Genomic DNA, 11,633 nt, shown 5'->3' on the forward strand with positions numbered 1-11,633 from the left:
CAATCTTGTCACTCCTACGTGAATATCCGTGGATATCGGCGGATATCCAGGGATATGACGGATACCGATACGGATAAGCCCACTTTCTTCTGGATATGGATACGGATACGGATAATTATATGTTGCCTGGATATGGATAACGAAAATTCTTATCCGTGCCGAATTCCTCTCCGTTGTTCGCGTTTAAGATTACGTACATATTTAGACAGAATACACCGGGAACTGAGAGCCTGACTTGGATTAAGCATCTTCTAGTGCTACATCGCAACTATCTCATTAGTGACCAGATATCATTGTCAAATCCGCAACTGTCATCAGCGCAGAGACTCCCATCAAGCCTATTCAACCTCACTGCCTTCAACCCTGCTCCCACTCTCACTCTCACGTTTCGCGCTGTCCTTCGTCCGATCTTTTCGCTCCTTAATCTTAAACAAACTATCCAATGTCCTCTGCCCCTTCTGCTGCGTCGTGTCCTGCACCTTCTGCTCTTTGAGCACTGGCGGCAGTCCATCCACTTTGCGTTTCGCATCCTCCAACAGCTCCATCTCCCGCTGTCGCTGCCCCATCACCGTGCCAATGGACCATTTCTCGCTCGCAGCATTTTTGTGCGCAAGCTTATACTTTGAGCCCGTCAAGTGCGTTGAGTAAGTGTTTGCATCTTCTTTTCGCACATACTCAAATATAATGTCAACATGAATCCGCAAACGGGGTTACGGACGGGAAGAGAGAAACATACCTGATGCGCGACAATCAGCCAATGATACTCCGTTCCCACTGGCGCCCCGCTTCCCTGTGGCGCCTTCCTATCCCTTCTTTTCGTTGTCTGAAAGTCAACCTTCCAAAGGTCCGGCTCGAGCTTCGTCTCCTTCCATACACCCTGATCATAATTCCATGTGTGTGAGCCACCTATTGCCATACCCGCATAGTATTGCCCTTTGAATGTTTTAAGTTCGTCGTATCCGCCTGCAAAGCGTGGTTTGGTGGATGTGTTCTCGGGGAGTTCTTCTTCGTCGAGCAAGTCAGGATCCATCGATTCGATGTTTGCGTTGGAAACCTCGTCTTTAATCTGTTCTGTTAAGGCGGGTTGTGACGTGTCAGACGTGACTGAAGTGGCCGCCAGTGACGGAGGTTCATTAGCGGCGGACTCAATGTCTGACTTGATCGCCACAGCCTGCTTTGCACGTTTTCTTGGAGGCATAATATCTTGGTCGCTATAATTAATGGAAACTAGAATTGATAGTATGGCATTCGAGTGTAGTTTGCTGGGGACTGGGGGAGTGCATAGTTATGACGCAATCCCATTTTTCAGGGGTAGGGCTTTCCGGGGCCGTCAGGGGGTTGACGGTAGAAACTTCCATTGCACACACATTTCTAGTGGTCTCTACAATATTTTCATTGAATCGAACCGATGATGAATAGTAATCTACGGTATATAAAATCCAGAACCCCGGCACTTGCCGTTGTATACACAATCTTTTCCACGTCTTTGCAGCAGTTCAACTCTCGTTCCTCACCGTCTGAGTAATCGATAGTGAACTCATCCGAAATGAGCGATTATTTGCCGTTGTGGCCCATTTACTGTAATCATGCCACCATATGGTAAGATCCATTGGGGATCAGTATGGCCAAAATCTATGTCAAAACAAATCATTGCATCAGGATTATAATAGGAAATGGCCTTAAGAATTGCTTCACGCTGCTCCTGACGATACTGCATACGCTGCTCCGGGGTCGGCTCTATCTCAATATTCGACGCCTTCGGGCGACCGACAAGTACGGCGGGAAACTGGGCCAGCAGTCCTCGCTCCCCTGCATTACGCAGAGTGCGGAACACGTAGGCTGCTGAGGGCATCTCTTCAGATGTCTCCAGCAGCAAAACACAACCCGAGTAGTCGGCCGGATCGTTCCGAATCCAGCGATTTGCTGCCAAGTTCCAATCCAAAATCTCGAGATTGCCTCCCCAAGTAGGAGCTGTGATGACTCGATCCGGTTGGTGCCAGCGCCATCCAGTCGAGGCCTGACGCGGACTAGGTGGCGGGCCATTTGGATCACTCCATGCTGCATCATTCCAATTTTGCTCATCCTCGCTAAACTCACTGACGGGGTGCAGTTCAAAATCACCACCGCTGAAGAGCGCAGCGCACAGTGAAGCCGTGGAGAGTGGATGAAGACCGCCGGGCCGGGCAACATGCACCATGGTCGAGCCGCCATGGTAGCTGCTTATCCCTAGGTTCCAGAGATAATTAAGCAAGTTGGTGTTATCGCTGTACCCAAAGAACGGCTTTGGATTCTTTGCAATCGTGCCACTGTCTAGGAATGGCAATACCGTTATCTGGTCATCCCCGCCAATTGTAGCCATAATGGCTTCAATACTTGCGTCTGAAAAGGCGGCATTGAGGTCTGCTGCACGCTCGCGAGGCGTTGCCCCAATCTGTCGTGTTGTGGGATATTCAACCGGAATAAGCTGAAGCTCACTCTGTAGCCGTTTCATCGCTAGGTCGTGTACATGGGGAAACAGCCCAGGTGCGCCAGAAGAAGGAGATACAATCGCGACCCGACTGCCAGGTCGGAGTCTTCTTTGACTGGCTCTTAAATTTGGAGGCATTTTAGAACCCTCGAGAATAATGATGCAAATAATCTGCGAGTTAAGCGCGAAAGTAGCACTGCTTGGGTCTATATTTCTAACTGGAGCTAAGGATTGCTCACATTGCCCGCTTCTCTTCTCCCAAAATAAGCCCACGCAGCTTTTGGGCAGCTCGCCTTTACACTTTTGACAAAGTCACTATGTGTAATTCGACGCATAGTGAAAGTTTGCCCTGATCAACTTTGTTAGACGAGAATCCACAGCAGTTTCCCAACAAATATACACTTTATCTCCGTTCTGCTTTACACGATAAGTCTAAAAAACCTAGGAATGGCCGTGTAGCAGTCCGACAATGAGTTGCTATCTCTGTAGATCATCAGTAGATCCTAAGTGAAGGATTATGAGAAGGGGGTTGCAGGTCTATCGACGTCTGTGTAAGTCCCTTTGAGCCTGCTACACCCTATGTCACTAGTACACATTCACCCATCTTAAGGTAACATAAGTCCACCAGAGAGATGTGATGCATTCAGTAAGGTTAGGGTGTCCAGTGCCTGTGGAATTTGGAGGCGGGTAGTTTAGAGTCGCTGAACACTGTCTTGATTAGATTCGTAAATAAATGGAAATTGCGATCAATCCCAGTATTCACATGGGCTTCTGCCTAATTTACACTAACGTCCACCGCGTGAGTTATCCACCTGTGCCTTTAATCGCAGCAACAAATCTGCATGCCAGTGAAAACTCGGATACACATCCGCCAGCCAGATCAGCATTTCGCAACCGAGATGAATTGCAGTGTCAACCCCGATTGGTAGTACCGCCGCCAGAGGATGGCTAGTTTTGGATACGAGCAGAGTCGTGACCATCGTCATGGTACTAAACAAAGAGAAAGAATGGAGTCAGCATCAAGAGGCAAGAAAGCATGTTACAGAAAGGAACGTACGCCATTCCGGATGCAAATGGCCCTGTCAGTATGTTGATTCTAACGCTTGCCAAACTCTCAATAAAGTGCTTGCAACCCTCCAGGCACCTTCTGCAGTACTCCAGAATCTCGGCACGCAGCGGGTCCGCAGCGAGGCGATCAGGATTATGCAGCACGTATTCTATAAAGTTTCGGTGAATGATGTACTCAAGTGCAAACTTTCTACGGCGCAATCGGTTGACATTCCACTCCTCGTTCGGTGGCGAAGTGAGCATATACATAGGTATTTTCTCCTGCATCGCGCGCTGATGCTCCTCAAATTCGCGTGCATATTTCACCATCCAATTACAGCTGTCCACGTACCAGCTCATCCGACTGTTGCTGCTACTTTTGGCGATGTCCATGGGGCGTGAATAAATCGTTGCAGTGACACGGTTGATGGCTTTCCGGATAGAAGCGTTTGTGACTATTTGGCAGATCGCAATGTCTTCATGTACAACCCGTGGAATGTGGCCATCAGCTACAGAAAGCTTCGCGTAGAGATGTATCGGCATTGGATCAACTGCGGCCGACGGATATGGAACCATGTCTTCATACCGAGCCAGGCCAGACGACGCGAAATCCAGCTCCGACAGCAGGTCGTTCTCATAGCTATATATGCACCAGAAAGTGCAGCAAAACCCATGCGGAAAATTGCTAGTCGTATTATGGCGAATGTTCCTGTTTATCTTTGTAAATCGAAAAAGCACGCAACATCACAATTAGAAGGATATACCTTTTTATATATATTTGTGACATCGTTGATGCCGTTTGTAGATATTTCAAACATTTGAAAATCTTTACATGCGCGCCGCAATAAAATCTGATGGCGATTCCGTCAGATCGAAAGTTGAGAATGATCAGTTTGACTCACGTACCCTGCTAATGCCACCGCCTGAATACTTGCTACAGAGCTCGTCATAGTAATTATTCCGAGTAGCATGACTGATGCATTCCAGCACTGTGTCTCTACCGCAATTCGCTCGCTTTCATCATTAACCTTACCTGTTGCAGACAACGCGCCGAAGGCAAGTACCACATTTAGCAGGCAGTGAATGTCACTACTAGCTTCCGTTTCTGATGTCAAATGAAACAGAGCTTCCACATCCTGGCTGTCGAGTACAGGGAAAAAGCAGTGCACCTCCCGCATGTAGTATGTCAGGTATAACCATATTGTGTCGCTAGCAATGGACGGAAACGTCTCGACTTGAGTTACCGCTGCCAGAACTGGTTCCTCGTTTATAACATAGAACGGATAGATCGGGTCCAACACGCTCTCAGGCCCGCCTGGTCCTGTCAGCAAAAGAGTGACTATAGGCCAATTTATGACCTGCATAGTATTGCCTGAATGCTTTGTAGGCATCTCCAGTATAGAGTCGTTAACATCCGCCTTAGCTGCTGGCATACTTGTGCTATTAGTGCGATAACGTGCATCATTCAATCCTGATCTGGTCTCCTCCGGCAGATGGTCAAGAGCTACAAAGACCCGATCTTGAAATGAGTGTATACGGTCCAGACGAAATTTAGTGTTCCGTTCTGAGCTGTAATTTTGTTAGCTCTCTCATAAACAACACTGAACCAAAAAGCATACCGGATCGGTGGCAAGTCGCTATATTCGCACTCCCATCCTTGTCCATCGCAGAACCTACATCGTGGCTTGGCGCCGTCACAGCGTGACTTGCGTTTTCGGCAATTTTGGCATGCAAGCTCAACACGTCTTTTGATAGGCACGGGCCGGCCTGATGTTGATGCCTGACCGTCATGTTCCTCATCCCGAGCATGCTTCAATGAGACTCTGCGCTGCCATGTTCCATTGGCAACAATTGTCGCTGGTTCTGATGCTGCTCCTTCGAAGTATTTCCAGCGTAGTCGCTTCTGCAACATGAAATGGAGATTATACGCGTAAATTCAGTTCTCAGGATCTGCCATGAACTCGTTTGTCTGATAGGCGACAACTTTGTCAAGCATGACCAGTAGTAAATGAAGTGGTAAGGGTTGAGCAGAGCCCACTCCTAGTTTGACCGTTCGGGTAGAAACGCTTGTACGACATTTATCTGGAGGACAATTTAATTTATTTGGACATTTTTTATTAATTTATTTGGGGGACATTTATAGTCCAATTAAATGTCGTACAACTACTGTTCAGTGTCTTTCTTATGTGTGTCCCCTTGGCATAGTTTGCGCGCTCCCATCCCATATAGGTATACACAAGAAATTTCCTGACTATCAATTCTTCAGGTTGTCTGTTGGGCAATCCAACAATCCAACAAAGCGACGACAGCATCTTGTAGGTGTCACACAAAGCAGTCTTTACTTTTTCTAGATTCTTCTGGCGTATAGACATAGTTATGCTTAATATTCCCGCTATCACTTATTCCACTTATCATATTCACGTTGATATAAACACGCAGTTCAAGGTTAAGTGCCGTAGGTGCGTCCTCAGACATATTCAGCAAGGAGCAAAGTTAGAATACAAAAGATGTGCTCAAAGCGCGAAGTTTGTCAACGAATAGTTATAACTTATCTTAGCATGGTCATTGAATCTATTACTACAGTTATTGAGCTTGCCAATGCTACATATATGAATATTATTTCCCATTCAGAAAACACCAAACACAATTCTGTTGCCATTCACGCAATGAATAACAATGAATTTGAATTGGCTATTATCCTGAGCTCTTCATCGTAACTTAAGCACGTGCCTTCTGCATTGACAGCTCCAAAGGCGACAGCTCAAATACGCCTCTGGACCCGTTACTCTGGGGCTTATTTGCACGCGGGATGACACTGACAAGGTGAGGATCGTCTGGCTTCATCGTCGCGTGAACCATCAGCAGTCGATTTAATTCATCCCGGCCAACAGTGTTTGCAAATGACCAGCTCCTTGCGAGTTCATCAAGCTCCTCAAACGTCTTGCCGCTAAAGTAGTCGGCAAACTCTGGGATGAGATACTCTGCCAGAGTAATACCACGGATCCCTCTGAAGACGTGCATATGCATACGCCACTGCCATGGATACTTTTTGCTGTACTTCTCCGGGACGTTCTCTTCAAACCACCTGTGCAAGGGACCAAACAATCCTTCCTGGAGATGCGCGTCGTCGTAGGCCCATGAGTCAACTGCAAGTTCGCGCTTTTTACGGATGAAAGGACCAAGGAGCATGATCCAAGCCGAATCGGAGGGAACGTAGCGCATTCCCATTACATTGATATCCTTGTAAGCCCAGATGGACCAATGGATGCCCTCAGCGGAATAGATTGAAAGCTGTTTTTCCAGCATGTTGTACCGCTCCTTGTTCTGCACTTTGTAATCCGGGTTGTATTCCTCGCGCTCGTAGATCGGCCCAAACTCACCTGTTTATATGTTAGTGACTCAGCCGGGGACGTAAGCATAGCATGTAAAAGTTGACTACCATTCCAGATTGGCACATTGTGGGTCTTCATAAACTCGACCTTTCTGTCGTACATCGCACGAATGTATTTGTCCTGCTCGGGCTTGCCCTGGTACCTTCCAATTCGATTTGGAAATCCATATCCGCAGTAGTCGTGTATGGCATAGACAGTGTTTGGAAAAACTTTTGTGAATCCAGAGAAATCCATCGAGAACGTATTCCCATCGAGCCAGAGAATATGGTCAGGATCAATCTCGCGAATGGCCCTCTCGATGCGGTCGTAAAACGACAAAAGGCGGGTCCACTCCTCATCAGCAGGCTCGTTCAGAGGGTTGTATCCGGCAACCCAGGGATTCCCCCTGTACCTTGCTGCGATGGTTTTCCATAGGTTAACGACTCGATCTTGAAAGGACTTCTGGTCCCAAAACGCCGCATATCCAGTCGGATTATCGCAGTGCCAATCTTGAGACTGTCCACCTGGCGCGGAATGAAGGTCAAGAATAGTGTAGATGCCATGGCGGGCGCACTAAAATATCAGTTGTTAATCCAATATCACTGGCAGTTAAGAGACTCACAATCTCAACAACGCGGTCAATATGCTTGAAGCCGTCTTGTATGATTACTCCGGGATTCATGTCGTCTTCGAGGTGATGGTAGTTAAAAGGCACTCGGAGAGAGTTTAGACCAAGAGATTTCAAGAATGCGGCATCGTCATCCGTAAAAAAGTACTCGAGAAACTTGTCGAAAAAGAAGGCACTCTTTTCGGGGCCGAGCACCTTTCTAAACGCCTTGCGCACCTGCATTTCTCTGCCAGGGAAGCCGTTCATGAAATTCTCCATCATCATCCAACCACCTAACGCTACGCCACGGAGGATCACTTGATCACCATTGGCATCAACAATTTTGGCTCCGTCTGCGACGCGTAGAATCCCGGTAGCCATCTTTTCTTGCCTAAGGAGTATGAAAGACTGTGAATTGCGATGCTAGCAATTGTGCAGAATCCATGGCTGTTAGGGATCCGACTGATCCTTTAAAGTCTCGACCGTGCTCTTGCTATCTGGGCTCTGCATTTCCCATCTGGTCCATCTCATCCACTTCCAGAAATATCTATTTAGGCAGTTTTTATTTCGTTGACTTTACCCGCATCACTATTTGATTGTGATCAGGTGCGTGCGGCGCGGGCGATCCGACATTATTTCCTATTTGAGCATAGTTATCGTTTTGGGGAACCGCAAAGATGCCTTTCACGCCAATCTGAAGAGATTTTAGACCTAGCGTGCGGCACGGATAATATCCAGGCCAAGTTTGCCTTATTAATGTCCGTATCCGTGTCCAGGTAAAAAGTCTACATCCGTAACATAGGGTGTAGGGTTACGGGACGCATGGCTAACCCCGGATACCTAAGACCGGTGTTCCGACTTCAATCATTTATATTAGAACAAACTAATCTTCTAAGGCCAAATTCCGAGATAAACATGATTCGTCAATCGCTTCCTTTTCTTCTGGCTCCTTCATTTCCTAAAATTTACGTTGCTTATTCTTAGATAGAATGTAGCCAATTTTATAAAGGAACTTGGTGGCTGGGAATATATATATATATTATTTCAGCAGGAACATTAGCTAACCTCCAGCTGCGCCCCTGTCCTTCTCGCCCGGTCCACCTTCTCCACTAACTTCCGACAGATATCCCGATGCGCAGCCTCCACGCTCCTCTTCGCTAACGACATCAGCCACCAAGCACACTCCACCGTAACATTCTCCACAAGCATATACTCAGGGCCCTCAGCCTCTCCTTTCATCCCTCCACATGCACCGCCTGGCTGGATGCTCCATTCCGCCCTTACCACCAGCGCGCCAACCGGGCCATCGGCACGTGTTTTCAGCCCAGTAGTCGTATCTTGGAACCATGCGGCAAATGTTGTAAACTTTTTGCCCCAGTCACCGACGCCTGGGACGATTATGTGGCGCTCAGTCACTTCGTAGGTCTTGATGGGTGCGGGATCGGTGGGGGAGAAGTACGGATCACTGGTTACATCGGGATCTGTTGTGGGGACTTCTTTGTGGCTTATCGTGAAAGCATGGAGCGTGAGACAGTTTTCGTGGACATGGAGAGCGGAGATTATGTCAGCAGTAGTGAGAGACGAGGGGAGTGGGGCCTCGAATTGGAAGGTATGGGAGGAGCGGGACATTGCTGGTGGGATTAGATGAGAGCTGACTCGAAATTAGCACTGTCCGTGGACGTAGTAGAGCTCTGTCAGGATGATTCTGAACCCTAACGTGTTTATTAGTTTACACCTAACCCGAACACACTCGGACCGGACCAGAACAACTTGACTGGCTCACAGGTCACATCCAACTGTAGGATCTGGATCACCTATTCGTACGTGTTATATTTGCAGTGTACAATATAACGGCATTTTGGCGGCTTCTATAATCCATTCTGCCAGATTGTCTTCTCAGTTTCAAACTGCGCACATAGCATGATATCTGCACTCGACTTCCGACACTTACTTCGTATGTATCCTTCTCACTGATGCACCCTTTCTCCGTCTCGTCCCAGAACGAGGTTGCGCGCTTAATCTCCGCAAGATGTCCACGGTCTTGGACTGACCAGCACAACGCCTGGAGCTCCTTAGTGGCCGGCTAAATGACGGGTTGTGCTGGTGGATATAGACTTGGACGACCGCAGTTCCTAGACGTTAGTGACTAGCCTTGACGGTCAGGGTGTCATCATCAGGGGCGACATTGACAGCCAGATTCGAAAACTCAAACGTTGAGTATGAAAGACCATGGCCGAACAGGAAAGACGACTTCCTTCTCGACGGCCTCGTAGTAACAGTAGCCAATATACATGTCCTAGCCGTATAGGGTTCGGCCAAGGTCGGATCGGTAGTTGAGGTGCGCGGGATTATCCCGGAGTTTGACGGGGCAAAGACAGCGGAAGTCTGCCAGACGGATTCACGTCGCCGAATATTAGGATGTCTTTTAACACCGTTACCAGTCTCGTTACCACCGTACCAGGCCTCAACCTCAACTACTGCCTTGGCCTCTGAATCCATGACATTTCGACCAGCGTGCGGACTGCACGATGACAACGGTGTTGCGATTCGCGTCTAAAACTGCGTCTATTCTCGCGATCCTATCCTTCAGACTCTCAGTCACGGCTCAAGCCTACGGTGAAAATGACTTGATCTGCAAGCTTTGCCGTCTCGACTACCTTTATCTCAAGCTCAGGCTCCAAAGCCTTGGCGACGCCAATTCGCAGACCGCCCCCTGGAATGTCTGCGATGGCAGTCGCCATCTTGCACGTGCTTGAACCACCGAATTCGACTTTTATGCTGTCTGTCTTGCCAGCTTCGAGGTCGATTTTACCAATCTCCTCGATTGTGCCGTTGCTAAAAGAAAATCACCCTGGCCTCTGGACGGTTTCGTTATCGACGACAAGCTTGTCATCTACGTATAACTTGGCTTAATAGTAGCTATCAGCTTCTCTGACTTGCATGCCATTGATAATGGCACCGAGTCCTCGGAGAGAGACTCGAACGCTCGGCCACCGAGTGGTGATCGCTGCATGTTCACAGTAGGCCCGAGAATAACGTCAGCGCCTTTTACCTTTCCTTCTACTCCCATCACGCTTGCGGCATGTGAGGAGTTGTGCGTTCCAGGTCGCTCCAAGCCGCGGTCCCACAGCGGAAACACGCCGCGGGCTCGCCGTTGAAAAACCGAGTCCCACGGACGCCGTTGGGACCGTCAGACAATCGTAGGGATGGCACAGCAAGCCGCCTGACCGCGTATGTGTGCTATGAATCGGGGCCTGGCTGTCGATTAGTTTCAGGTCCCATGTCAACGTTCCGACTGGCCTACCAGAAAGGAACCTTGAACCCTCAAATGTGTGGAGCTGAGAGAGAACGCTTTCAATATCAATGGAAGCCATTGTGGGAATTGAATGGTCTCTCTGATTTGGACCCGATGGAGAGAGTGGAGTTATAGGAAACGTGATGGATGTCGGGATTGGCTGTTCTGTAGCGACGCCTATAATTTTTCCAAAATCACTGGCCTCAACGGCATGCCGGACCGATGCACCGCAGTTGCAACGAAATATGCCACTACAAAGACCAAAAAGAATGAGTTCCACCCTCGATAATTTGCATAAGTGATCGCAAATGCATTACTAGGTAACCCTATGAGACACGACCGTAGTTTACGGGTTGTGGACCTTCTGGCCGACCAGCCTTACCGCGTCTGTTAGCTTTCAAGGCGATCGTTGTTGGAATCATTTTTGCCACAAAGCTGACTTCCCAATTCTCGTTAGCCGCGGCTTGAACCAAGTGGATTCGTGGGGGCGAGAGGCGACAGAATTGACTTCCGACTTTATTTCCTATTTGAGCCTAGTACTTGCCGGCGTAAGTTCGCTCCGGGCAGCCCCACAATGCGGGGCTTCTCCTAGCAACGCAGTGCTATACAAATTTAGCCGACAACTCATTTTACGACAGCTTGAAATTCTATCCCTATGACAAAAGGCTTGTGCCCTGAATGGCCGCTCTTCCCCGCACCTCCTCACATTTGCTCATCGATGTATTCCTCTGCTCTTTAACGCTTTCGCGGGTCGCTGGCGTAGGGCCCGGCATTGAGGCAAAATACAAACAAAGCCCGGATACGCGAAATTCGCTACCGGGGGCTCTATATAATGCATGGCTTCGC

The 11,633-nt window shown here is 48.5% G+C and overlaps 6 protein-coding genes across 6 annotated transcripts; all 6 read right to left on the reverse strand.

Moving 5' to 3' along the window:
• Positions 1–154: 154 nt before the first annotated feature.
• Positions 155–1,246, reverse strand: V1508DRAFT_462136 (uncharacterized protein). Its single transcript, XM_066942828.1, has 2 exons — positions 737–1,246; positions 155–674 (listed from the first exon to the last, which is right to left on the reverse strand). Exons 1-2 carry the CDS (start codon positions 1,196–1,198, stop codon positions 339–341), a joined length of 798 nt encoding a protein of 265 aa, XP_066795494.1. The 5' UTR covers positions 1,199–1,246; the 3' UTR covers positions 155–338.
• A 128-nt stretch (positions 1,247–1,374) lies between these two features.
• V1508DRAFT_418347 (peptidase family S66) lies at positions 1,375–2,684 on the reverse strand. The gene has a single exon (XM_066940452.1). The coding sequence runs from the start codon at positions 2,603–2,605 to the stop codon at positions 1,538–1,540; it is 1,068 nt and encodes a 355-aa protein (XP_066795495.1). The 5' UTR covers positions 2,606–2,684; the 3' UTR covers positions 1,375–1,537.
• Positions 2,685–3,252: 568 nt separating this feature from the next.
• On the reverse strand, positions 3,253–5,426 carry V1508DRAFT_404582 (uncharacterized protein; the record flags this gene model as incomplete). Its single annotated transcript, XM_066938640.1, has 5 exons — positions 3,253–3,457; positions 3,525–4,223; positions 4,279–4,365; positions 4,421–5,083; positions 5,134–5,426. The coding sequence occupies 5 exons, from the start codon at positions 5,424–5,426 to the stop codon at positions 3,253–3,255; spliced, it is 1,947 nt and encodes a 648-aa protein (XP_066795496.1).
• Positions 5,427–6,059: 633 nt separating this feature from the next.
• V1508DRAFT_141343 (glycoside hydrolase superfamily) lies at positions 6,060–7,963 on the reverse strand. The gene is made up of 3 exons (XM_066936008.1): positions 7,508–7,963; positions 6,954–7,458; positions 6,060–6,894 (listed from the first exon to the last, which is right to left on the reverse strand). Exons 1-3 carry the CDS (start codon positions 7,871–7,873, stop codon positions 6,233–6,235), a joined length of 1,533 nt encoding a protein of 510 aa, XP_066795497.1. The 5' UTR covers positions 7,874–7,963; the 3' UTR covers positions 6,060–6,232.
• A 450-nt stretch (positions 7,964–8,413) lies between these two features.
• On the reverse strand, positions 8,414–9,167 carry V1508DRAFT_141353 (uncharacterized protein). Its single transcript, XM_066936009.1, has one exon. It carries the CDS (start codon positions 9,119–9,121, stop codon positions 8,549–8,551), a length of 573 nt encoding a protein of 190 aa, XP_066795498.1. The 5' UTR covers positions 9,122–9,167; the 3' UTR covers positions 8,414–8,548.
• A 1,155-nt stretch (positions 9,168–10,322) lies between these two features.
• Positions 10,323–10,893, reverse strand: V1508DRAFT_418355 (uncharacterized protein). The gene is made up of 2 exons (XM_066940453.1): positions 10,797–10,893; positions 10,323–10,746 (listed from the first exon to the last, which is right to left on the reverse strand). Exon 2 carries the CDS (start codon positions 10,560–10,562, stop codon positions 10,386–10,388), a length of 177 nt encoding a protein of 58 aa, XP_066795499.1. The 5' UTR covers positions 10,563–10,746; positions 10,797–10,893; the 3' UTR covers positions 10,323–10,385.
• Between the last annotated feature and the right edge of the window lie 740 nt (positions 10,894–11,633).

The sequence above is a fragment of the Lipomyces doorenjongii genome (genome assembly GCF_038497915.1).
Source record: "Lipomyces doorenjongii strain NRRL Y-27504 unplaced genomic scaffold V1508scaffold_28, whole genome shotgun sequence".
NCBI classification, from domain to species: domain Eukaryota; kingdom Fungi; phylum Ascomycota; class Lipomycetes; order Lipomycetales; family Lipomycetaceae; genus Lipomyces; species Lipomyces doorenjongii.